The sequence below is a fragment of the Leucopleurus acutus genome, assembly GCF_964270905.1.
Source record: "Leucopleurus acutus genome assembly, chromosome: X".
Classification (NCBI taxonomy): Eukaryota; Metazoa; Chordata; class Mammalia; order Artiodactyla; family Delphinidae; genus Leucopleurus; species Leucopleurus acutus.
Genome location: NC_139148.1, coordinates 87,498,722 through 87,526,544, shown reverse-complemented (window position 1 = coordinate 87,526,544; position 27,823 = coordinate 87,498,722). Strand labels below are relative to the sequence as shown.

Genomic DNA, 27,823 nt, shown 5'->3' with positions numbered 1-27,823 from the left:
ATGTCTTATCAAGGAAGACAATGCCTCACATTAAATCATGTTGATAAGTTGATGGGAGAGAACATTCTCACCCAAGAAGATTGTTATTTCCTGAAGGGATAAAACCCCACCAGGGAAAACACCTGTGGTACTTATAGGTAGGGCTGGTCTACCAAAGCTGATAACATAGTTCTGACCAGAGGAGGAAGGCAGAGTGCATGTATTCATTCCTGAACGCTTTGTGGGTAGGTGTGTATCTTTCACATATTAAAGATTCACAGTCCCTGAGCTGGACAGAGGTGCCAACCCTGAAGAATCTCTCCAGAATCCAAGTTGCTGAATCTTCCCTGCTGCCTACAGAGGCTCCAAACCACCACTTGACAATGGGAAACTGGGTGGTTAACCATTGGTTCTCAGTTTTGTTTCTGGTAAGTGATGTTTCACTTTCTAATAATTACTCTTAGAGTAAGGAGACATTATGTTTGTTAATATTTGTGAAGTTACTTGAAAGGGAAAGATTCCATGCCAATATTGAGCTCATCAAGGCCAGTTATCAGCTGAAAGGTCCAACTCTAGGATTACATATATGTTTTATATACTTTTCTGTGTATGATATATTTCAGCATTTTAGAAAAGGAAAAAAGTCCAACTCCAGAAATTGATTGGTAAAGAGACAAAAATATAAACCACAAGTATTTGGAATTTCAATCTGTTTTCATTTTTTGTCTTCTCTTTTTCTCTTCCATTTCACTTCTAACTAGTGCCATGGAGCATTCATTTCTCTCCATTCTTCTTATATTGCTCACATCAAGACATAATAAAATTGAATGTTTGAGATATAAGTGATCTTAGAGATTATGGTCCAGTGCTGTCCACTAGAAATATAATGTAACGTCACATATGTAATTTAAAAATTGTCTAATACCTAGACAATTGAAAAAGGTAAGAAATAGGTGAAATTAATTTCCAGTAATATATCTTTTTTAACCCAATATATCAAAAAGTTATCCTTTCAACCTGTAATCAATATGAAAATATTAATGAGATAATTTATATTCTTTTATTTTTACTAAGTCTTTGAAATCCGATGTGTATTTAATACTTACAGCACATCTCAATTAAAACTAGGCATGTTTCATGTGCTTAGTAGCCGCATGTGCTTAGTGGCTACAGCTTTGTGTAGTGCAGAACCAAACCAACTCTTTGATTTTATAAGGGAAAATAAGACCTAGACGTCACACAGTGAATTGATTGCAGAGCCATCACTCAAAGCTAGCTCCCCAGGGTTCAAGCCAGAATGCCTTTACCACACCACATATGCACAATCCCCTTCTAATGCATTCTCTAACTGAACTCTAGTTTCAGTTCTGCTATTAATTGAGTGACCTTGATCAAATTATTTATCCTCTCTAGCCTTCAGGTCACCTGTGTGTGTGTATGGGGGGCGGGGATTGATGAAAACTAGATTAGATATAAGTGTGTTTCTAGGTCTAAAATCCTCTGCATTTTTTATCCCTCTCTTAGGTTTTGCTTGGAAAGTTCATCACCCCTGGTGGTGATGATGATGTAACTAGCTTTGATTTTTCACCTTGCACCAATCCCACTGGCAGGCTCAGACTTCTTGTTATCTCTGACATACACTCCTTTGAACTATTATTTTAATGAAAAATAAATTACCCCCAAAATATTTTTACTCTTCCTGCCAGGTCTTCTACTCTTTCTTTTCCATTCATAGTGGAGGAAATTATAGTCAAGGTGGGGAATGGAATTCCTTACTCTCAGATGTCACTGTATTTCATCATTCATCTTACCTACAGTTGATGATGTGCTGACACAGAGGTCTTTACCTCTGTGTCCCTCTCAGATTCTGAAATATTTCTGCTCCCTCTAAATAAGCTTCTCTCCTTTGTCTTCTGAACTCTTGAAGTATCTGTGGCTTTCACCTCTCTTTTTCCATTAAGGTCAAATGATCTCTGGAAGACACACAACTCTGGAAAGGGTGTGTGGGCAAAGAATGCAGGAAGAAATTGATTGGTAAAGCTAGTCTGGTGATGACACAGGCAGAATTTATTGAGCTTCTACTATGCACCAAGCACTGTATTAATCACTTCACATACATTATTGCATGTAAGCCTCACAGCATTGCTGTGGGGTAGATATAGTTATTGTCCGCATTTTATAGGTGAAGAAATTGAGGTTCAGAAAAGTTAAATCACAGATCTAAGATTACAGAGCTAGAAAGTGGTGGAGCTAGAATTTGAGCCCAAGGAGTTTGACTCCAATATCACACTTCGAATCACTATGTTATGATGCCAGAGGTGTGTGAGTGGTCCAGATCTAGGGAATCTGAATGGGCCATGTTCTAGGCTAAAGGCCCTCTACCTGTGGGGCTGAGATGGTTCTGGACCATCCTGGGGCCATGGATATATATCAGAGGCATCCCAGTGCCCTGGAGTCCTGATCAATTACAGACTAGCACCTTCAAGCTTGGGCTAAAGCCCACCTGGTTGTTCTCCAAGGAAATGGACGGTAGGTTCCAAATTCCCCTCTTTGCCAATGTAGAGACAGATCTTGGGACAGACAAAAGAAGTCTTAAGAGCTCAAATGAGTCCAAAGCAATGATAGGTTAATTTGAAAAAAGAATCACAATCTAAAATCAGGAAAGTGTATGTCAGGAAAGTGTATTAAAGAGGCAGGCCCATCTGGAATGGTTTAGTCCCTTCAGATGGGTATTGTCACAGATGTTAAATTTATTTTCTATTTCTTTAGAAATCCATTTATTCACGTATTGCCTTCTTATAGGTGCAATAGTTTGAACGCTCCAATCCAGAAGTTGGCAAATGTTTTCTGTAAAAAGCTAGGTAGTACATATTTTAGGCTTTGCAGTCCATATGTTCTCTGTCACAACTACTCAACACTTCCATTGAATCACAAAAGCAGTTATAAACAATACAGAAATAAGTAGGTGTGGCTAAGTTCCAATACCACTGTATTTATAGATACTGAAATTTGAATTTCATATAATTTTCACGTCATGAAATATATTCTTCTTTTGATTTTTTCCAACCATTTAAAAATGTGAAAACAACAATATATAAAAACCATTCTTAGCTTGTAGGCTGTACAAAACGGGTGGTGAGATAGATTTGGTCTATGAGCCTTGATGTGCTGACCCTGGTCATTAGCATCTAATGCATGTCTTGAAGTCCTAACTGACTCAGAGTAAGTTGACTCATTTAAAATGAAAACAGATATGGGAATTCCCTGGCGGTCCAGTGGTTAGGACTCTGCACTTCCACTGCAGGGGACAGGGGTTCTATCCCTGGTTGGGGAACTAAGATCCCACATGTTGTGTGGCACACCCACCACCCCCAAAATGAAAACAGATAAACACAAAATAGCCAAATGGTAACACTATTTTCTACCCCTTATCTACTCTTTCCTGTACCCAAATTTCACTTTATCCTTTGCTTAATTTTTCTTCCTCTAGGCTGCTTGGTTGGGGCTGAATGTTTTCCTGTTTGTGCATCCCTTCCTGTCATTTGAGAAGGTAACAAGTACTACTACACAAGACAAATCCTGGGGGTGAGTATCACAGTTGTGATGTGGGGAATCTCTGTTTTTTCTTATCTCTGACGCTGGCTTCTTTGAGACCCAATGCCCTCATTTCGCCTAGAGTTAGAGTTGCCAGAAAAAAAAATACAGGATGCCCAGGTAAATTTGAATTCCAGAAAAATAACAAATTTTTTTGGGGGGGTATAAGTTATTCTACATATTGCATGAGACAATATTAGAAAATTATTCATTTTAAAAAAATCTGAAGTTCAAATTTAGCTAGGCATCTGTATTTTTGTTCATTAAATCTGACAGACCTGTCCAGGGCACACTCCCCAGACTCAATAATGAAAATACACAGTAAAGAAATATTGAGCAATTTTCAAACTGGTTTCCACAGAAATTCAGGTATCCCTACAGGGTGTGAGGGGAAGGCTAACTGGGCAGTGTCTCTACTTCAACCAAAGCAACCTTTATCTGTCTTACGGATTCCTGCTTATGATTTTAAGAAAGAGTTTGGTTGAAAACAAATAAATGAACAAGTTGAAAACCACCACTGTGGACTGATCTCACAGAAAAATACCTATCAAACAAGAGGGATACTTGGGGTGGGGGGTTTTGTGAAGTGGGTGGTGTTGCCAAATTCAAGGCCTGTATAAAAGGTGGGGTCAGGTCAGAGTAACAGGTTGGAGAAGGCTGGGGAAGGAGCAGATTAAGGACAGAAGGGGAAGGGTGGGGGTGGGTATGGCACATTGGTGTATGGAGGTTCCTTAAAAACTAAAAATAGAGCTACCATACGACCCAGCAATCCCACTACTGGGCATATACCCTGAGAAAACCATAATTCAAAAAGACTCATGTACCACAATGTTCATTGCAGCTCTATTTACAGTAGCCAGGACATGGAAGCAACCTAGGTGTCCATTGACAGATGAATGGATAAAGAAGATGTGGCACATATACAACGGAATATTAGCCATAAAAAAGAATGAAATAATGCCATTTGCAGCAAAATGGATGGACCTACAGATTATCATACTAGGTGAAGTAAGTCAGAAAAAGAAAGACAAATACCATATGCTAACACATATATATGGAATCTAAAAAAAATGGTTCTGAAGAACCTAGGAGCAGGACAGGAATAAAGATGCAGCTGTAGAGAATTGACTTGAGGACATGGGGAGGGGAAAGGGTAAGCTGGGACAAAGTGAGAGAGTGGCATGGACATATATACACAACCAAACGTAAAATAGATAGCTAGTGGGAAGCAGCCCCATAGCACAGGGAGATCAGCTGGGTGCTTTGTGGCCACCTAGAGGGGTGGGATAGGGAGGGTGGGAGGGAGACACAAGAGGGAGGGGATATGGGGATATATGTATACATATAGCTGATTCACTTTGTTATAAAGCAGAAACTAACACACCATTGTAAAGCAATTATACTCCAATAAAGATGTTAAAAAAAAAAAAAAGAATTCATCCCATACAGATAGCCTCCACAGAATATGTAGCTGTGAAATTGTAGTCCTATGTTCTTCAAGTCACTTGTCAATTTTAGCTTTAAGGAACCTCTGTGACTCAAATAAGCAAGCAGTGGAAACCAATGTGGAAATGCAGGATATTTGAGTTGAGCAGAGAAAATTTACTCAGAAATAGAACAGGCCGTCTCTACCAAAAACAGTTGGAGTGTGACTCAGCAGAGGGAGAAAACACAGGCCGTGTGGAAGAGTCAGAAATGGAAAACAGTAGGGCAGCTCATGTTCATTGCACTGCCTGACATTGTAAGCCATTATGGATGGTAGGCAGATCTTGACCTGGCTTATTAAACCAATGTCACGTTGTCCCGTGTTTAGGTTGTATGGAAAAATAGTTTTTGTGCCGAAAAGATAATTAGAAAAAGGCCGAGAAATTGTTAACTCTATCTCATATTCTTTTAGCAAGTCATTGACAGGCATACATGTAAGGCTGACCAGTCAGCTGAAGTGAACAAAAATTGCCTGGCTGCTGCCACCACCTTCACTGCTGCTGTGAAATTGTCACACCCCATTGTCTGCAATCCCAAGGAGCTGACTCAGAGACCAGTTGTACAGCTGAGGAGAGAAGTCGGAATTAGCTACCACAGAGTTGAATATATTCTGTCTACCTATACTAATCAAGCCTATTTCTGGGCTCAATACTTCTTTGAAGCACTGATTCCTTGTCTCCTTTTCTAGCAGCTTCTACTGTTGGATCAGATTGATCTTGATGTATGCTGCCTGGCCACCCAAGGAAATCAGTTTGAAATTTTGTTCTTAGAAGTTCTCCCTTCTCAAATCTCTACCTAAGTTTAAAATTTTTGCTCTGAGGGGTTCATTCGTTTTGCCCGTTGTATTCAATTATTAAAGAGATCTTAAATATAAATGGTTAATTTTTATGGTTTTTATTACATGATTATTACATGCATATAATTGCAACATTAGAAAATATAGAAAAGAGGAAAAATAGTTACCATCTGTAATTATAACTCAAAATATCTAAGCTTTATTTAAAGTGCAAATAAAATATATATGATCTTCAAGATTGTTTTACAAGTGACAAACTAAAATCATAATTGAGTGTATTAAGCTAAAAACCTTGTAAAGTATTATATTCATATAATTTATTTGTTAACATTAAATCTTGTTCTCTTTCATATTGATAAATATATAGTCAAACATTTCCAAACCACTGTCATGAGGATTTCTCAATTCAATGTTAAGTTCAGCAAATTTTCTGTCATTTGTAAACAGAGATTTTGGACTGATTGTCCAGGTCTCAGGCAAGTGGACTGGGCCCATGCTCACCTGCAAGATGAGGAGATGAAGCAGCTAATGGTTTCTTCTCTCCTCTGTTCTAGTTGGCATTGGCCTGGGCCCAAGCCTCTGCTTGCAGCTTGCATTTTAACAGCATGCTGATCCTGCTTCCCATGTGTCGAAATTTGCTGTCCTTCCCGAGAGGCACCTGCTCACTGAGTCCCAGCCAATTGTAGGTCAACTTTCACATTAAAGACAAGAGACTCTTGACGTCTCAGTAGGACAGCTCAACACCAAGCCCCTAGGAATGGAAGCCAGAGGTCTCCTTTGGTAACCAAGGGGGTGAGCAAGAGTGGGTGTGTATTGGCACACTCTATGTAAGACATGTTGGTTATGGGTTAGCGAATTTCATAAAGCTGCCTGGATACACCCGATCTTGATCATTTTACATTTATTGTTTTGTAGGCGCACCCTGGGAAAGCAACTGGATCACAACCTCACCTTCCACAAGCTGGTGGCATATATAATCTGCCTACTGGGTAACTGGGGCAAACGATGAAACTGCAGGCTCCTGGACATTCAGAATCTAGTTTCATTCATCCACGCATATAAACATTCAAAATATATTTATTGAACACGTGGCATTATTTGCCAGGCACTATCCTAAACCTGCTTTCATGGAATTTACATTCTATTCCTTTGGGGACAGAGTGAGTATAAAAAAGATCTTGATTCTCTCTGTAATCATTATTGGGCACCTTCTGTGGACTCACCATTCTGCTTGGCACTATATATAGGATCCTCCTCTTCTAGTGGGGCATGCCTGCCATGATGTTTCTGAGACAACTCTCACATTCCTTTCCATCTTTTCATTTAGCTATTCACATCACCACACACCTGTTTAACTTTGAACGATATAGCAGAAGCCGACAGGCCACAGATGGATCCCTTGCTTCCATTCTCTCCAACCTATCTCATCAGGAGAAAAATTCTTGGCTAAATCCCATCCAGTCCTCAGACACGGTGAGTTGACTCAAGGGCAAAGCATCTGGAATCTGGTCATGAGCAGGAAAGGCATGGTGTCCCTGGTGGACATTGTGTCAGGCTGAAATTTCTACTTTCATAGACGATGGAGTATGTGACATTCACCCACATTGCTGGTGTCACTGGAGTGATCATCACAATAGCTCTAGTTCTCATGGTGACTTTAGCTATGGAATTTATCCGGAAGAGTTATTCTGAGGTCTTCTGGTATACACACCATATTTTTATCATGTACTTCATTGGCTTAGGGATTCATGGCCTTGGGTAAGGTCCTCAAACTCCCATTTTCATGCCCCAGTTCCTGACCTTGCGTAATTCTTTGCCACATATTGTCTTTTTGTCTGTCTCAGTGGACTTGTCCGGGATCAAACAGAAAAGAACATGGATGAGAATCATCCTCACAAGTGTGCAGAGTTTTTTGAGAAGTGGAACGATCCTGACTCCCACTGCAAGCCTCCCCAATTTGAAGGGCTCCCCGCTGAGGTAAGACCAGGACAAGGATAGTAGATTCTTGTTAGGAGCTGTTATTGTTATTATTACTCTTCTTATGATAACCATTATTAGCTCAGCCTGGTGCCGGCTCCTATGGAGGACATATGCTATACGTTATTCATCTTCTGACTGAAGGCTTGTACCCTTTGACCAGCATCTCCCCATTTCCCCCACCTTCCAGCCCCTTACTACTTTCTGTTTCTGAGTTCAACTTTTTTTCTTTTTTTTAAAATTGAAGTATAATTGACTTACAATATTATATTAGTTTCAAGTGTACAACAGAGTGATTTGGTATTTTTATACATTATAAAATGATCACCATAATACGTTACCATCCGTCACCATACAAAGTTATTAAAATATTATTGACTATATTCTCCATGCTGTACATTACACCCCTTTGACTTATTTTATAACTGAAAGTTTGTACCTTTTAATCTCTCTCACCTATTTCACTCATTGCCCCCCTCCATCTCCCCTCTGACACCACCAGTCTCTTCTCTGTATCTACGAGTCTCTTTCTGTTTTGTTATGTTTATTCATTTGTTTTGTTTTTTAGATTCCACGTGTAAGTGAAATCATAAGGTATTTGTCTTTCTCTGACTTATTGCACTTTGCATAATACCCTCAGGATCTGTCCATGTTGTTACAGATGGCAAGATTTCATTCTATTTTATGGCTGAGTAATATTCTATTATGTAAGTACATATATATAATATTCCATTTTATATATATATATATATATATATATATATATATATGTCACATTTTCTTTATCCATTCATCTATCAATGGATACTTGGTTGCTTCCATATCTTGGTTATTGTAAATAATGATGCAATGGACATAGGGATGCGTATATCTTTTCAAATTAGTGTTTTTGTTTACTTTGGAAAAATACAGTTGACCCTTGAACAACTCAGGGGTTAGGAGTGACAATCCTGGAAAGACAAAAATCTGTGTATAACTTTACAGCTGGCCTTTGTATCCACGTTTTGGCATCAGCAGACTCAATGAGCCACAGATCTTGTAGTACTATAGCATGTATTTATTGAAAAAAATCTGAATATAAATGGACATGTGCAGTTCAAACTCACGTTGTTCAAGGGTCAACTGTACCCAGAAGTGGAATTGCTAGCTCCTATGATAGTTCTATTTTTAATTTTTTGAGGAACTGCCATACTGTTTTACATAATGGCTGCACCAATTTACACTCCCTCCAACAGTGCACAAGGATTCCCCTTTCTCCACATTCTCACCAACACTTAATTGTTGTCTTTTTTATAATAGCCATTCTGAAAAGTGTAAGGTGATATCTCATTTTGGTTTTGATTTGCATTTCTCTCATGATTTAGTGATATTGTGCATCATTTCATGTGTCTGTTGGCCATCTGTATGTCTTTTTTTGAAAAATGTCTATTCAGGTCCTCTGCCCATTTTTTAATTGAGTTGTTTGTTTGATGTTGAGTTATATGAGTTCTTTGTATATTTTGGATATTAACCCTTTATTGGATATATCATTTGCAAATATCTTTTCCCATTCAGTAGGCTGTCTTTTCGTTTTGTTGATAGTTCCCTTCACTGTGCAAAAGCTTCTTATTTGATATAGTCCTATTAGTTTATTTTTGCTTTTGTTTCCCTTGCCTGAGGAGACATATCAAAAAAATATTGCTAAGACTGATGTCAAAGAGCATACTGCCTGTTTTCTACTAGGAATTTTACGGTTTCAGGTCTTACATTGAAGTCTTTAATTCATTTCGAGTTTATTTTTATTTATAGTGTAAGAGAATAGTCCAATTTGATTCTTTTCCCTGTAGCTGTCCGGTTTTCCCAACACCATTTATTAGAGAGGCTATCTTTTCCCCATTGTATGATCTTGCCTCCTCTGTCATAGATTAATTGACCATCTAAGTTTGGGTTTGTTTCTGGGCTCTCTATTCTGCTCCATTCACCTATGTGTCTATTTTCATGCCAGTATCATACTTTTTTGATTACTGTAGCTTTATAGTGTAGTTTGAAACCTGGGAGCTCTAGCTTTGTTCTTGTTTCTCAAGACTGTTTTGGTTGTTCAGGGTCTTTTGTGTTTCCATACATATTTTAGAATTACTTGTTCTAGTTCTGCAAAAAATGCCGTTAGTATTTTGGTAGGGATTTTGATTACTGTAGCTTTGTAGTGTAGTTTGAAACCTGGGAGCTCTAGCTTTGTTCTTCTTTCTCAAGACTGTTTTGGTTATCCAGGGTCTTTTGTGTTTCCATACATATTTTAGAATTATTTGTTCTAGTTCTGCAAAAAATGCCATTAGTATTTTGGTGTAGGGATTGCATTGAATCTGTAGATTGCCTTGGGTAGTATGGTCTTTTTAGCAATAATAATTCTTCCAATCCATAAGCACAGTATATCTTCCCATGTATTGTGTCCTCTTGAATTTCTTTCATCAATGTCTTATAGTTTTCTGAGTATAGGTTTTTATACCTCTTTGTTTAGATTTATTCCTAGGTATTTTATTCTTTTTGATGCCATTGTAAATGGGATTGTTTCTTCATTTCTCTCTCTGATAGTTCATTTTTAGTGTATGGAAACACAACAGATTTCTGTATATTAATTTCATACCCTGAAACTTTACTCAATTAATTTATTAGTTCTAATTTTTTTTGGTGGTGTCTTTAGAGTTTTCTCTACACATTATTATGTCATCTACAAACAGTGACAGCTTTACTTCTTTCTTTCCAATTTGGATACCTTTTATTTATTTCTCTTGTCTGCTGTGGCTAACAATTCCAATACTATGTTGAATAAAAGTGGCGAGAGTGGGCATCCTCATCTTGTTCCCAATCTTAGAGAAAATACTCTAAGGTTTTCACCAGTGAGTATGATGCTGGCTGTAGATTTGTCATATATGGCATTTATTTTGTTGAGGCATGTTCCTTCTATACACATTTTGTTAAGAGTTTTTATCATAAATGGATGTTGAATTTTATCAAAAGCTCTTTTGCATCTATTGAGATAATCATATAATTTTTATTCTTCAGTTTGTTAATGTGGTGTATCACATTGATTGATTTGCGGATATTGAACCATTCTTGCATCCCTAGGATGAGTCCCACTTGACCATGGTGTATGATCCTTTTAATGTGTTGTTGGATTCTGTTTGCTAGTATTTTGTTGAAGTTTTTTGCATCTATGTTTACCAGTGATATTGGCTTGTAACTTTCTTTTTTTGTGGTGCCTGGTTTTGGTATTAGGGTGATGCTGGCCTTACAGAATGCATTCAGAATTGTTCCTTCTTCTGTGATTTTTTGGAATAATTTGAGAAGGTAGGTGCTAACTCTTCTTCAGGTGTTTAGCAGAATTCACCTATGAAGCCATCTGGTCCTAGACTTTTGTTTGTTTGGAGGCTTTTTTTTTTTACTACTGATTCAATTTCATTACTGGTAATCAGTCTGTTCATATTTTCTATTTCTTCCTGATTCAGTCCTGGGAGATTGTATGTTTCTAGGAATTTATCCATTTCTTCTAGATTGTCCATTTTATTAGCATATAATAATTTTTTGTAGTAATCTCTTATGATCTTTTATATTTCTGTGGTATCAGTTGTAACTTTTCTTCTTTCATTTCTGATTTCATTTACTTAGGCCCACTCTTTTTTTCTTGATGAGTGTGGTTAAAGGTTTATCAGTTTTGTTTATCTGTTCAAAGAACCAGCTCTCAGTTTCACTGATTTTTCTTCAGTCTCTATTTCATTTGTTTCCACTCTGATCTTTACTGGTGCTAAGCTCTTTTAGCTTTTGCATGACTGTAAAACTCTTTATCTCTTCTTCAAATCTGAATGATAGCCTTGTCAGGTAGAGTATTCTTGGTTGTAGGTTTTTTCTTTTCATCACTTTGAATATATAGTGCCACTTCCTTCTGGCCTGCAAAGTTTTTGCTGAAAAGTTAGCTGCTAGTCTTATGGAAGTTCCCTTGTACATAACTAGTTCCTTTTCTCTTGCTGCTTTTAAGATTCTCTCTTTATCTTTAATTTTTCCATGTTAATTATAATGTGTCTTGGTGTGGATGTCTTTGAGTTCATCTTGTTTGGGACTCTCTGTGCCTCCTGGACCTGGATGTCTGCTTCCTTCCCCAGGTTAGGGAAGTTTTCAGCTATTATTTCTTCAGATAAGTTCTCTGCCCCTTTCTCTCTCTCTACTTCTCTGAGACCCCTATATTGCAAATGTTAGCATGCTTGAAGTGGTCCCAGAAGTCTCTTAAGCTTTCCTCATTTTTTTATTCTTATAGGCTTTTTAATATACATACATATTCAGACATATGTATCTAGTTTTTTGTTGTTTTTAATAATGGAACAATTCTGTAGTACTTGTTTGATTCCTGATTTTCAAGAAAACCATATATCTTGAGCATCTTTTCAGGTCAATATAGACTTATATCATTTTTTTCCTCCTCATTTAAAAAAATTTTTTTTCTGTTTAGCTTCAGTGATTTCCATTACTCTGTCTTCCAGTGTGCTGATCTGTTCCTCTGTATCATCTAATCTACTGTTGATTCCTTCTGGTGTATTTTTTATTTCAGTTATTTTATTTTATTTCTTTGGTTCTACTTTATATTTTCTAACTCTTTGTTAAAACTTCTCAGCGTTCATTTTTTATTTTCCTGAGTGTGTTGAGCATCTTTGTGATCATTACCTTGAACTCTTTATCAGGTAGATTACTTATCTCCACTTTGCCTAGTTCTTCTGGGGTTTTGTCTTGTTCATTTGTCTGGAAGATATTCCTTTGTCTCCCCGTTTTGCTTAATTGTCTGTTTATTTCTATGTATTAGATAGGTCAGTTACATTTCCTGATCTTGGAGAAGTGGCCTTATGTAGGAGACATCCTATGGGGCCCAGTAGCACACTCCCCTCTGATCACCAGAGCTATATGCTGTATGGGTGCCGCCTATGTGAGCTGCATGGGCTCTTCTGTTGTGATGAGGCTGACTACTATGGGCATACTGGTAAGCATGACTGGCCTCTGGCCACATTGGCTGCCAGGCCCTGCCTCTTGTAGTGACTGCCAACCTGCTGGGTGGCTGGGTCCCTATGTGGCTGCCTTCATAGTCTGGGGGTCCTAGGGCTGGTGCCAGCTTGCTGTTGGGTGGGACCATGTCCCAGTGTGACTGTCTTTGCAGCTGGGGGAGCTCCAATGCCAGCTCTCTGGTGGGTGGGTAAGCTCCCAGCACTAATAGGCTAGAGGGAGGACTCCAAAATGGCACCTGCCAACACCAGTGTTCTAGTGGTAGAACGAGCTCCCCCAAATGGTTGCCACCAGTATCTATATCCCAGAGGTTGGGCTCCAATGACCTCCTGCCTCTCCAGGAGGCTCTCCAAGATCAGCAGGTGGTCTGACCCAGGCTCCTTTCAAACGACTGTTTCTGCCCTGGGTCCTAGAGCATGTGAGATTTTGTATACACCCTTTAAGAGTGGAGACTCTATTTCTCACAGCCCTCTGGGCCTCCCAAAAGTAAGCCCCAGTGGCTTTCAAAGTCAAAATTTCAGGGGCTTGTGCAAAACCCCAGGCTGGGGAGCCCAGTGTGGGCCTCAGACCCCTCCCTCCTTCAGGAGAACCTCTGCAATTGTAATCATCCTCCCGTTTGTGGGTCACCCACCTGGGGGTATGGGTCTTGACTATAACACAACTCCACCCCTCCTAGCCATCTCGTTTTGGTTATTTCTTTATATTTTTAGCTGTGGAAAATCTTTTTTGCTGGTCTTTAGGTCATTCTCATAGATAGTTGCTCTGTAAATATTTGTAATGTTTGTGTGCATGTGGGAGGAGGCAAGCTCAGGGTTTTCCTGCTTCACCATCTTGGCCACAGCCCGCTGCCTTGTGATTTCATAAAATACCAACAAGAAGCGTCTGAAGGAAGGTTTGCTCCTCAACTCCTGGATGGGGAACCTGAGGCTCGGGGAGCTTAGTGCCCTATTTTGTCATATGTCATTGGCAGAGGCCACACGGGAAGCCCCCTCAATTTATTTTTTAAACCATTCTTGAAGTTGACTTTCTTTGGTATTGTAAGAACATGCCTGGAATTTATTGTTAGATAGTGGATGATCAATAAACTGGATTCCAGGGAACTTAAGGTGTGACTCAAGATAAGTACCATGGATATTACGCTTTACCTTTGCTTGTTCATAAAATATGTTAGATTGAGGAAGAAATGGAAGGGAAAGGTTGATTTGTGGTGTCTTAAAGTGCTCTGAGGATGATTAAAGTCTTTAAATCATATGCAGAATTAAGAGCAATAGCTCTGTCCTCATGTAGAAAGAGAAAAATGTTTTTTGAAAATCCCCTGTGACTTCCTTGGTGGTGCAATGGTTAAGAATCCGCCTGCCAATGCAGGGGACATGGGTTCAAGCCTTGGTCCGGGAAGATCCCACATGCCGCAGAGCAATTAAGCCCATGCACCACAACTACTGAGCCCACATGCCACAACTACTGATGCCTGCGTGCCTAGAGCCTGTGTTCTGCAACAAGAAAAGCTACCACAATGAAAAGCCCGCGCACCACAACTAAGAGTAGCCCCCACTTGCTGCAACTAGAGAAAGCCCACGCACAGCAATGAAGACCCAACACAGCCAAAAATTAATTTTTAAAAAAAGAAAGAAAGAAAGAAAATCCCCTAAAGTTGACATTTCAAATCAGTTGGGAAAAAAGATACATTATTCAATACTTTTCTTTACAATAATAGGATAGACATCTAGGAAAAAAAGCTGTCTCTTTATTCCACACTTTACAGTAAAATATGGTCAAGGATGCATGGATCAAGGATTTAAATGTTGAAAAAAATGAAAGAAATCATAAAAGCACCCTAAGACCACATGGGATTTTTTTCTAATACTGGAGTGTTAGTAAAAATATTCTAAATAATATTTTTAAAAAGCTCGAAGCCAGAAAAGGAAAGAAAATACATATTTTTATTCAAATTTATTTATTCTCTCCCTCCCTCTCTCCATCTATCCATCCATATATATATATTTTTTTTTTATGAGAAAAATTCAATATCATTTATTAAATAGTTTCCAAGGGCTCCTCCAAGGACCATTAACAATCTCAATATGATAAATATCAATAAATTAACATAGCTGCCACCTCCTGCCATCCCAAGAGTGTAATAAGATTTAAGTCTTCAGACGAAAAACATTCTATAAATAACAATGACATAACTTGAAATCTTTTTCAAGGTAGCTCATACATTTATATCTCAGTCCTCCCAGGACTGGCAATTTCGAGGCTTCATTGAGATTATAATTAGAATAATTTACTTAATAACTCACAGCAGAATTCTCGCACTTAGCTGTCACTCTTTTTTTTTTTTTTTTTTTTAAGGCTTCACGCATTTCTGCCATTCCAAAAGGACCAGGTTCAACCAGATGGCTTTAAATGACCTACTGGGCTCCAGTGTTCAATGATGTAAACAGATCAGGCACTCCGAAAACTTTTAATAAACAGACACGATGAAGCTTTTACATTTAAAGCTATCTGTAGGCACAGAAACTTTTGTTTCTGGTTCATGTCGAAACTCGAGTTTACTGAGATGGTCTATGAGGGCAACAACTTGAGCTTTGTTATCGAAAAGTGGTTTGATCGCTCTGCAATAAGGCAAGGTGGCTGAGCTGTCGATGTTGTATGGCAGTTGGGGGTTCAGAGCGAAACACGGCATCTGGTACTGGCTGGATTCCGGCACTCCGCTCTCTTCCTGCTGGTAGTCATTCAAGAGTTTCTCAAACGAGGACCGTAATTCCTTGATTATAGCTTGTTGTTTATCCGGTCCTAGCACATAGGGTGCCGTATGGGAGGACAGCAAGGCTCCTGAACGGCACAGCAGGAACAGGGCAAACCTGGCAGATCCTGGAGAAAGAGGGTGATGCCGGGAGGAGCAGAGGCCACACACCCCAGCCCCCCCGCCACCGGCTTCAACCGCTCAAGCCGTTGTCGAGCAGTGGCTGAGCCCCTCCAGTCTTCCTCTCTGTCTGGTGAGATCCAACTGTGCCCCGCGGCCGTGGCACCCCGTGGTACCTGCGTGGGAGACCATGGCGGGAGAGAGCGAGGCTGCTTCAGCAACAGCCCCTGGAGCCAGATGTCTATATATATTTTTTTATGGCAAAAAAATCCATCATAAATAAAGACAGGTAACAAATTACTGAGTAGGAAAAGTATTTACAGTTCACAGACCATGAATTAATTTCCTAATATACAAATATAGAAATCAATAAGAAAAAGCCTAACAACCTGATTAAAAAAAAGATGTAGAAGATATGAACAGAGTAATCACAGTAATAAACCTAACAGATTAGCAAAGATCAGAGAGTTTGCTCATGTGCTGTGTTGGTAATGCTCTCAAGCATTGCTGGTGAGCATCTAAAATATGCTTGCAAATGTGTTAAATTACATGTATTAGGTTATTCATTGTAGCATTGCTTGGTAGAACAAAAGATTGGAAATAAGTGCCCATCAATAGGGGACTAGTTAAATTACGGGACTTTCCTACAATGGCATACTCTGTAACCATTGAAAATAAAAAGGTAGCTTTCTAGATATGAATATGGACCAGTCTCTAAGATGTTAAATGAAAAAAAGTCAGGGCAGTATGTATGCTCTGCTACCATTTATACTTAATGTAATATTATCATTTAAATGCATATTCTCCAAAAGGATTCACAAAATAATAATATTGACTGCCTTGGGGAGCTGGGGGGAGCAATGGAAGGGAGATTTACTTTTTATTGTATACCCTTTTGTACTTTTGAATTTTGTGACATGTACGTGTATTACCTATTTTAAAAATAATTTTAAAAGGACATACCTGATATATGTTAATAGCACATTTCATTTCTAAAGTCAGTGGAACTTGTAGGCTATGACCAGACACCTTTTATATTATTTGACCAGTAAGAGGTCCTTAAAGACAAGAAGTTATAACGCTTGACTAGTCCCTTACTAGCTAAGGCAGTTAATCCCCTGTCTTACCTTGCACATCAGCTTCTATCCCTTTCCTATCTATTACCTGAGATAAAGGTATAGTTGGCCTATTTGGAGGTATACTGAGAACTCAAGGGTTGCTTTGAATCGTCATGTAATACCACAAGGGAGAGAATACCGGTTTTGCCATCTGTTTGAATGTATTGGTTTGTTTCTTCCATAAACACAACAAAAATACTCTCTCCACATTCTCCCCATTTAAAAATTATAAAAATAATACATGCTGGGGCTTCCCTGCTGGCGCAGTGGTTGAGAGTCTGCCTGCCGATGCAGGGGCCACGGGTTCGTGCCCTGGTCCGGGAGGATCCCATGTGCCGTGGAGCGGCTGGGCCCGTGAGCCATGGCTGCTGAGCCTGTGCGTCCGGAGCCTGTGCTCCGCAACGGGAGAGGCCACGGCAGTGAGAGGCCCGCATACCGCAAAAAAAAAAAAAAAAAAAAAAAAAAAAAAATAATAATAATACATGCTTATTGTAGAAAGTTTGGAAAACACAGAAAAATATTTAGAAGAGGGCTTCCCTGGTGGCGCAGTGGTTGAGAGTCTGCCTGCGGATGCAGGGGACACCGGTTCGTGCCCCAGTCTGGGAAGATCCCATATGCCTCGGAGCAGCTGGGCCCGTGAGCCATGGCCGCTGAGCCTGTGCTCCACAAAAAAAAAAAAAAAATATTTAGAAGAAAATTAAAATTTCACAGAATTTTATCACCTAGAAGTAATAACTTTTTTCCTTTAGTCTATATCATGGATCTTTTCCTATATTGTCAAGTATTCTACTGAAACTTTTTTTTTTTGCTGCACCACACAGCATGAGGGATCTTCAATCCCGACCAGTGACTGAACCCATGCCCCCTGCATTGGGAGTGTGGAGTCCTAACCACTGGACCACCATGGAAGTCCCTGAAGAATTTGTTTTAAAAATGCCATATGTTATACCATTTTTGTCATTTTTTCCTACATGATCATTTTTAATGACCATGAGGGTATTATGCTAAATGAAATAAGTCAGACAGAAAAAAACAAATACTGTATGATCTCACTTATATATGGACTCTAAAAAAAAAAAAGCTCATAGATACAGAGAACAGATTGGTGGTTACCAGAAGCAGGGGTTGGGGTATAGGCGAAATGGGTGAAGGTAGTGAAAAGGTACAAACTTCCAGTTATAAAATGTCCTGAGGATCTAATGTACAGCATGGTGACTATAATTAATAATACTCTACTGCATATTTGAAAGGTGCCAAGAAAGTAGATCTTAAAATTTCTCATCACAAGAAAAAAAGATTTTTTGTAGCCATGCATGGTGAGAAAGGTTAACTAGAATTATTGTGGTGATCATTTTGCAATATATAAAAATATTGAATCATTATGTTGTGCACATGAAACTAATATGTTATATGTCAATTATATCTCAATACAAAAAAATAAATAAAAATTAAGAAAAGACAGTTTGGTATTAGCCAAAAAAAAAGTCTGTATGATATGCCACTTTTTTCTTTTTTAATAAATTTATTTATTTATTCATGGCTGCATTGGGTCTTTGTTGCTGCACGCGGGCTTTCTCTAGTGGCGGCGAGCAGCAGCTACTTTTCGTTGCGGTGCGTGGGCTTCTCACTGCTGTGGCTTCTCTTGCTGCAGAGCACGGGCTCTAGGCACGTGGGCTTCAGTAGTTGTGGCACAAGGGGTCAGTAGTTGTGGCTCGCGGGCTCTAGAGCGCAGGCTAAGTAGTTGTGGCGCACGGGCTTAATTGTTCCACGGCATGTGGGATCGTCCCAGACCAGGGCTCGAACCCGTGTCCCCTGCATTGGTAGGTGGATTCTTAGCCACTGTGCCACCAGAGGAGTCCGATATGCCATTTTTGTCATTTTTTCTTAGTAAATAAGGGGTCATGACTATACTCATATACTTTGTGCACACCTTAATTATTATTTTATGCTCCATTTCCTAGAAGTAAAATTCCTGTGTCAAAGAGAAGGAATGCTTTCAAGGCTGTTGAGATGTTTTGCCAAATTGCTCTCTGGGAAGATGCTACTTATTTGTACTTCCCCCAGGTGCACATGTGAATGTGTCTATTTCCCTGCATCCCACTTAATGGTGGGAATTATTGTTTGAAACTGCTTTCCAATTTGAGATGCTAAAATACTATTTTGTTTTAATATTCATTTTCTCTGATTACTTTCAAAGCTAACATTTTTTTCCCACATTGGTGATTAGCCACTTTTTTTTTTTAATTTACTTTTGGCCACACCCCACAGCATGCGGAACTTCCCCGACCAGGGATCAAACCTGTGCCCCCTGCACTGGAAGCATGGAGTCCAAACCACTGGACCACCAGGGAAGTCCTAGTCACTTCTTAAATATATTTTTTTCATGTCTTCTGAGTTCAGCTGGGGATTTTTTCCAAATAAGAAGTAGCATCAAATTGTATTATACCCACTCTTCGATTTACTGTCCCTGTCTCTGCCCCTTTCCTCCCCAGAGATACCCAAGAAAGTATCTTGCCTGAAACAGCATAAGAAACCTCATTCCACACAGTTCCAATGTATTGTGATTGAGCAGTTGGGCAAAAAAGAACATGACTTAGCACTGCTAGGAAATACATTTTTAGTAGCTCCTGTGCATATAGAAGCAAACTGCTGCCTTTGAGAAGATCTCAGGGATAGAGAGACTGCTTTTAAAAAAAGTAGACAAGATAAAAAGTGTTTTACTATGTTAGATGTTTTGAGCACCTGAAAAAAGAGGTGATGGATAAATACCAAGTTTTATGTATTACTGTTACCAGTAGTGTCAGCCACACACTTTCCCTTTTTGTTTTGTTTTGTTTTGAATCATCTGCTGCTGTTTCACATCTACCTTCTCTGTTGGTTTTTCAGATTGGACAAGTTGTCCTGGAAGATAGTCTTAGATTCTTAAAATTAAACTTTAAATATTATTTAAGAGTATATATAATTACCATGTATTTTATTTCTGTGCTTTTCTCTTGCTTCCTGGTGAGACCTGTAAAATTTCAGGAAATGATCTGCTTTATGAGTAACAGATTAGCAAACAAAACCATTGTGGATTACTCCTTTCCATTTCCGTCTTCAAACTTTGGTGAAATTAGCAGCTTAATAATGATACATGTCAGAGAACTCAGTAAATATTTATTGAATGAAGGAATGAACTGCTACACAAACAAATCCTAGAGAAGAGATTAATGTGTAACCTCACTTTTTATTGTCTCTGTGTGTAGTCTTGGAAGTGGATCCTTACACCAGTCATTATTTACATCTTTGAAAGGATCCTCCGATTTTATCGCTCCCAGCAGAAGGTTGTGATTACCAAGGTAAAGAATATGCACTTTCTTCTTGCTCTGCTAAGAGTTGTGTTCTTCCTGATTATAGAAATAAATTGCCACATTGTCACCTTGACAGGAATAAAAAAGAATTTGAGGGCAATATATTTGAGTTCCTCCAGAGCTGGACAGAGCTGGAAAGAGAGGTTTGGCAGAAATCATCAGCTTGGGTCTATGTCAGAAGCTGCAAACAGGCAGTCTGCGCCATATCTAGCCCACAGACATATTTTGTTTGGCACACACCCTGATCGTTTAGAAAGTCAAATTGGTTGCTAACATTTAGAAATCTGGATGGAGGCTTTCACATTGAAAAAGTGGCATTTCTTGTTGCTTTTCCAACCTACCCAGTTACAGCACAGGGAATTATATTCAATATCTTGCAATAACCTATAATGGAATATAATCTGAAAATAATAACTGAATCACTATGCTGTACACCTGAAACTAACACAATATTGTAAATCAACCATGCTTCAGTTTTTTAAAGTGGCATTTCTGGTTTCTCTTGAAGAATCAGGCAACCTGACAATGCTGAGTCTTGGCTCCGTAGTATGACCATTGTCTGGACTTGGTAACTGCTGCCCCTTTAGAAAAGACTTGTGTTCGCAATTTACGGCCATCACCAGCTCTCCAGCTTTACTTATTTACCTTATCTGCCTGCTCCTGTCGCCATTTGAATTTGCCTCCTTTGGCCTCTGTGCTTTATTCATAGGATGGGTCATGTACCCATCCAAAGTTTTGGAATTGCAGATGCACAAAAATGGCTTCAGCATGGAAGTGGGACAGTATATTTTTGTTAATTGCCCCTCAATCTCTTACCTGGAGTGGCATCCCTTTACCCTGACCTCTGCTCCAGAGGAAGACTTATTTTCCATTCATATCTGAGCAGTGGGGGACTGGACAGAAAATCTCATAAGGGCTTTTGAACAACAGAATTCACCAGTTCCCAGGTAGGTCCTTAAGAGCAGCAGAGACCCAGACCAGAAAGCAGACAAGCAGAAAAGAGAAAGCAATTCCGCATTGAAACTTAAGTCTGGTACAATGGAGTATGATTAAAATAAACAGGTAGCAATCAGCTGTGGAACAGCTCTGCCTCTGGGAGGATTTTTGAGGTTGTGGGTGGAGGTGAGACTTCACTTGCCCTTTGTTCTTTGCCTTCTGCCAGGATCAAGGTGGATGGTCCCTTTGGCACTGTCAGTGAGGATGTCTTCCAGTATGAAGTGGCTGTGTTGGTCGGAGCAGGAATTGGGGTCACCTCCTTTGCTTCCATCTTGAAATCCATCTGGTACAAATTCCGGAATGCAAATCACAACCTCAAAACACAAACGGTATGCTCCCGAATACCACTTTTCATCTGGTCTGGGCCTGATAGGTCCATTGCTTTCATGGGCTAAGCTCTTTACAACTGGTAAGAGAGTAACCCCTCCCTGGAGTTATGAGAGTGAGTGATCACTTCTCCCTGCCAAGGCATCCGCTTCTACAGACTTACCATAAGAACTGGGTCTTCATTTTCAATTGGAGTTTAAAATCACTTTGAACTAAAGCTGACGTTGGAGTTCTCTTTCCATAAGGGAAGTTGTTAGGACTCTGGACATTAATGCCACCTGAAGTCTGCTGTACTGTAGAGGTGATTTTTTCAGGTCACTCTTAGACTGGATCAACAAATATAGTGTATACGTACATAATCATGTCACCATAGTGCACATTGTAAAGGGCACTTAATAAGGCTATATTCTCTTTTGCTGATTCCAGATCTATTTCTACTGGATCTACAGGGAGACAGGTGCGTTTGCTTGGTTCAATGACCTATTGGTTTCCCTGGAACAGGAGATGGAGGAATTAGGCAAAGTGGGTTTCCTAAACTACCGTCTCTTCCTCACCGGATGGGACTGCAACTTTGTGAGTTCAAACAACAGACTAATTCCCAAGATGCAAGATGAATGTCAGACGAAACATAATGCATGCTGATTAGAAATAATCATTTCTTATGATTTCCTACCTGTTCTCACCTTCACACCCAAGTTTAAAAGTGGCTGAAGGAAGAGGCAGCTATCAGGACCTGCTTTTTCTAACTTCCTATTTCTCTGACTCCAGGCTGGTCATGCAGCATTAAGCTTTGACAAGGCCACTGATATCCTGACAGGTCTGAAACAGAAAACCTCCTTTGGGAGACCTATGTGGGACAATGAGTTTTCTACAATAGCTACCACCCACCCCAAGTAAGTGTATTCTCTTCTAGTTACAGAATTGATTTTGCAGAACTGATTCATTTTGCAGATTTAGGTTTAGGACAAGTATTACAGCATGTTGAACACTCTTGGGAAAGATCTCTGGGGCCAAAACTATTTGCACCAATCTTAGATTCTTGCTTAAAAGTGAGGAAATTTCCTGTGGCGTTTCAGCGAAATAAGGGTCTTGATCTTGTAATTGACGAGAAGACATTTGTTGTCCCCACATGCATTCAAACAGTGAGGCAAAGAGACTCAGTTCTGGTTGTCTTACCAAACAAAATAGAGAACGGGAACAATTCAAATGCACTGTTTTGGGCCAAAGCAATTCTGAGGAAAAAGAACAAAGCTGGAGGCATAACCCTCCCAGACTTTAGATAATACTACAAAGCTGTGGTAATCAAAACAGCTTGGTACTGGCACAAAAGCAGATATATAGATCAGTGGAACAGAATAGAGAGCCCAGAAATAAACCCACACACTTACAGCCAATTAATCTTCAATAAAGTAGGCAAGAATATACAGTGGAGATAAGACAGTCTTTTCAGCAAGTGGTGTTGGGAAAGCTGGACAGCCTCATGTAAATCAATAAAGTTAGAACACTCCCTTACACTATACACAAAAATAAACTCAAAATGGCTTAAAGACTTAAATATAAGCCATGACACCATAAAACTAGAAGGGAACCTAGGCAAAACATTCTCAGACATAAACTGTAGTAATATTTTCTTAGATCAGTCTCCCAAGGCAAAAGAAATAAAAGCAAAAATAAACAAATGGGACCTAATCAAACTTAAAAGCTTTTGCACAGTAAAGGAAACCATAAACAAAATGAAAAGACAACCTACAGACTGGGAGAAAATATTTTCAAGCAATGCAGCTGACAAGGGCTTACTTTTCAAAATATGCAGACAGCTCATACCACTCAATATCAAAAAAGAAAAAACAACCCTATCAAAAAATGGGCAGAAGACCTAAACAGACATTTCTCCAGAGAAGACATACAGATGGCCACCAGGCACATGAAAAGATGCTCAACATCGCTAATTGTTAGAGAAATGCATATCAAAACTACAGTGTGAAGTTTCACCTCACACCAGTCAGAATGGCCATCATCAAAAAGTCTACAAGTAGTACATGCTGGAGAGGGTGTGGAGTAAAGGGAACCCTCCTACAGTGTTGGTGGGAATGTAAATTGGTGCAGCCACTATGGAAAACAGTATGGAGGTTTCTTTAAAAAACTAAAAATAGGGCTTCCCTGGTGGCGCAGTGGTTGAGAGTCCGCCTGCCGATGCAGGGGATGTGGGTTCGTGCCCTGGTCCGGGAAGATCCCACATGCCGCGGAGCGGCTGGGCCCGTGAGCCATGGCCGCTGAGCCTGCGCGTCCGGAGCCTGTGCTCCGCAACGGGAGAGGCCACAACAGTGAGAGGCCTGCGTACCACAAAAAAAAAAAAAACCTAAAAATAGAGTTACCATATGATCCAGCAATCCCACTCCTGGGCACATATCCAGAGGAAACTCTAATTCGAAAAGATACATGCACCCCAATGTTCATAGCAGCATTATTTACATGGAAGCAACCTAAATGTCCATTGACAGATGACTAGATAAAGAGGATGTGATACACACACACACACACACACACACACACACACACACACAATGGAATACTACTCAGGGACTTCCCTGGTGGTCCAGTGGTTAAGAATCCACCTTCCAATACAGGGGACGTGGGTTCAATCCCTGGTTGGGGAACTGGGATCCCACATGCTGTGTGGCAACTAAGCCTGCGTGCTGCAACTACTGAGCACACGGGCCACAACTAGAGAGAAGCCTGAGTACGGCAATGAGGAGCCCCCACGCACCGCAGTGGAGGATCCCGCAAGCTGCAACGAAGATCCTGCATGCCGCAACCAAGACCTGACACAGCCAAAAAATAAATAATAAAATAAATAAGTAAAAAATAATAAATTTCTTTCAAAAAAAAGGAATACTACTCAGATAATGCCATTTGCAGCAACAGGGATGGACCTAGAGATTATCATACTAAGTGAAGTAAGTCAGACAAAGACAACTATTATTTAATATCACTTATATGTGGAATCTAAAAAAATGGTACAAATGAACTTATTTACAAAACAGAAACGGAGTCACAGACATAGAAAACAAACTTATGGTTACCAAAGGGGAAAGGGGAGGGGGAGGGATAAATTGGGAGTGTTGAATTAACAGATACACACCACTGTATATAAAACAGATAACAAGGATTGTACCATATGCCACAGGGAAGTAATAACCTATAATGGAAAAGAATCTGAAGCTGTACACCTGAAACTAACACAATATTGTAAAAGTCAACTACAATTAAATTTTAAAAAATGCATTGTTTTGGGCCTTAATGACCTCTACTTAAAGTAACAAGGGTTTGGAGTGTATTAACTAGTTAACTGATGACCTGACCTCAGTTTTCTGAGGGGTTCTGAGACATGCTAGAACATGAAAATCAGCCATAAAATAAGCCATTCCAATGGGAAGATTAAGCTGATCATATTAGATAAATCCTTGGAACAAGTTGGCAGGTGAAGATCAGTTCAATTCCACAAACATTATTGGTTACCTTCTATAGGGTACAGCACACACTATTCTAAAAGATTTGGAGGTTGAAAGAAAAATAGGATATGGTTCTTGCCTTCAAGGAGCACACATTTTAACAAGAGATGCATATAATCAACTCAAGCAGAATGATGCACTCCATGAAGCAGGTACATGGACACGGAGAAAAAGTCTATGCCCATATGGGGTGATCAGGAAAGGCTTCAGGAAGGCAGTGGAGAGAACACTTAGTGACTCAGATTCAGATGATCCTGGGTCCTACTGCTAGTTCTGACACTTTCTAGTTCTGGGACCTTGAGCTACAAAGCCCTCTGATTTTCAGATTCCTCATATGTAAAATGGGGGTTTATATTAGTAAGCGCCTGCTCTACTCACTTGCAGGATTGTCGTGAATAATAAGCAAGACAATATATTAAAAATGTTCTGTAAACTGTAAAACAGCATATAAACAAAAGAGATTATGTTAATTATTGTGTCGGGTTGATGATAGTTGAAGTTGTATTAAGGAATGCGTACATTATGTGGGAAGGGAGAAAGATGAGCCAGGGAAGAAGTAGGAGAATGTGTAGAAGCAGTATCACAGAAGCCAAGGGAGGAAATACTAGAGGAGTATTGTCAACAGGGTTGGAGGAGTGGCAGGGTCCAGGAAATACATATTTAGTTTAAGGATGATCTAAGCATATTTATAGACAGATCAGGAGACAGTAGATAGGAATAAAATAAACATACAAAAGGGGAGACAGGGCTAGGATGGCCATAATAAAAGGGCAATAACAAGAGTTGGCGAGGAAATGGGGAAACTGTAGGCAAGTTCCTCCCACGTTGCTTATGGGAATGTGAAACAGTGCAGCACTTTAGGAAAACTCTGGCATTTCCTCAAAATGTTAAACATAGAATCACCAAATGACCCAGCAATTTCACTCCTAAGTACATACCCAAGAGAAATGAAAACATATGTCCACACAAAAACTTGTATGTGAATGTATGTAAAATAGCCCAAAAGTGGTAACAACCCAAGTGTCCACCAACAGATGAATGGATAAACAAAATGTGGTATATTCACACAAAGGAATATTATTCAGCTGTAAAAAGGAATGAAGTATATTACATGCTACAACATGAAGGAACCTTGAAAACAGTATGCTAAGTGCAAGAAACCAGACACAAAAGGCCACATATTGTATGATTCCATTTATATGAAATGTTCAGAATAGGCAAATCTAGAGACAGAAAGTATACTTGATTGTCTAGGGCAGGGAGTGGGGGCGGTTGGGAGGAAATGGGGAGTGACTGCTAATGTGTATGGGCCTTCTTTTTGGGAAGATGGAAATGTTCTCGGATTAGATAGTGGTGATGGTTGCACAACTTTGCGGTTATACTAAAAAGCACTACCTGCACACTCTAGAAGGGTGAATGTTAAGTCATGTGAATTATGTCTCAAGTAAAAAAGAGGGGAGAGGAAGGTATGAGGGAAGGAAGGACAGGGTGAGACCCAGAGCCTAGTTAGAAAGATTATCCTTGGCAATAAGAACCACCACCTCTTCAGTGTGAGAAAACACTGGATGGATTTAATGGCAGCTAACATATGCACTTGCTATATGCTAGGCATTTTTCTAATTGCTTTACATATGTTATTTTTGTTTAAACCTTCAAACAACCCTGTGAGGTGGATACTATCCCATTTTACAGGGGGGAATATTGAAACACAGAGAGGTTAAGAAACTTGCCTAAAGTCACACAGCTGGGACAAATGTCAGAACAGGGATTGGAACCTAGATAGCCTGGCTTCAGAGTCTAGTACTTCATCAGTGCACTGCACTCCATCTCCTGAGTGTCTGTGCTCAGTAGAGTAGGCAAGGCTGAGTGCTGAGAGGGTTAAGAGTTGGGAGCATATTTGGGGCTTGCAAGCGGAAAAGGTAATAAGACGAACATGAAGAACATGAAAAAGTCAATAACTGAATTTTTATGTAAGGTTGTTGGGAGTAGTAGAGGCCTAGCAGAGGCAGAAACCATTCCCTCAAACATTGTCAGCAGCCTTTGCTGCATTCTAACTCTGGCTACCATTCTATTCTTGCAGGTCGGCGGTGGGAGTCTTCCTATGTGGTCCTCAGACTTTGGCAAAGAGCCTGTGCAAATGCTGTCATCAGTACTCCAGCCTGGATCCTAGGAAGGTTCAATTCTACTTCAACAATGAAAATTTCTGAATTATAAGAATAAGGATGGCAATCTGCATTTAGCCTCTGTATCTTCAACAATTTACTTGGTCTGGTCAGGTTTGGGCAACCACTTAAGGACAATAACATGTTTCTTTCAAGCCTTGACTCCCTGGTATTCTTTTTTGATTGGACTCAACTTCATCATCACTGAGCTTCATGGACCTAAGAACTTCAGAAGTCACAATAATTGCAAAGCCCATGGATCCTTTCTCGGGAAAACAACTGTAAATCCTTCTGGAATGCCATGATTGAAACAAGGCTTGATAGGAGACGTGGTTGACAGTTACACAATTTAACTCCAGGTGATTTTGTTGATTCCAAGTGTTACTGTCTCCTGGACTCTGGGTCACATTCTCCTCTCCCTCCCACCCACAAAGAAGATTTCTAAGTAGGGTGATTTTTTAAATAAAAATTTATTAAAGAATTAATGACAAAACATAATAATAAGCATAAATAGTAAAACAACAAACATAGAATTACCAAGAACTCAATACCTATATAACACTATGTACATTCTTACTGTTAAACATGGTCTTATCCAGTGTGAACAGCAATTTATGCTTTACTTATTTTTGCTTGTCAAAA

General features: G+C 39.6%; 1 protein-coding gene across 1 annotated transcript; it reads left to right on the top strand.

Moving 5' to 3' along the window:
* NOX1 (NADPH oxidase 1) lies at window positions 1-27,226 on the top strand (the record flags this gene model as incomplete). Its single annotated transcript, XM_082864730.1, is given in 16 exon segments — window positions 1-43; window positions 253-407; window positions 3,470-3,527; window positions 3,530-3,564; window positions 6,409-6,536; window positions 6,770-6,843; window positions 7,182-7,327; window positions 7,431-7,612; window positions 7,699-7,831; window positions 20,080-20,172; window positions 20,896-21,063; window positions 21,067-21,131; window positions 21,347-21,509; window positions 21,934-22,080; window positions 22,276-22,400; window positions 27,100-27,226. Coding segments are annotated over 16 exon segments (1,842 nt in total).
* Window positions 27,227-27,823: the final 597 nt, after the last annotated feature.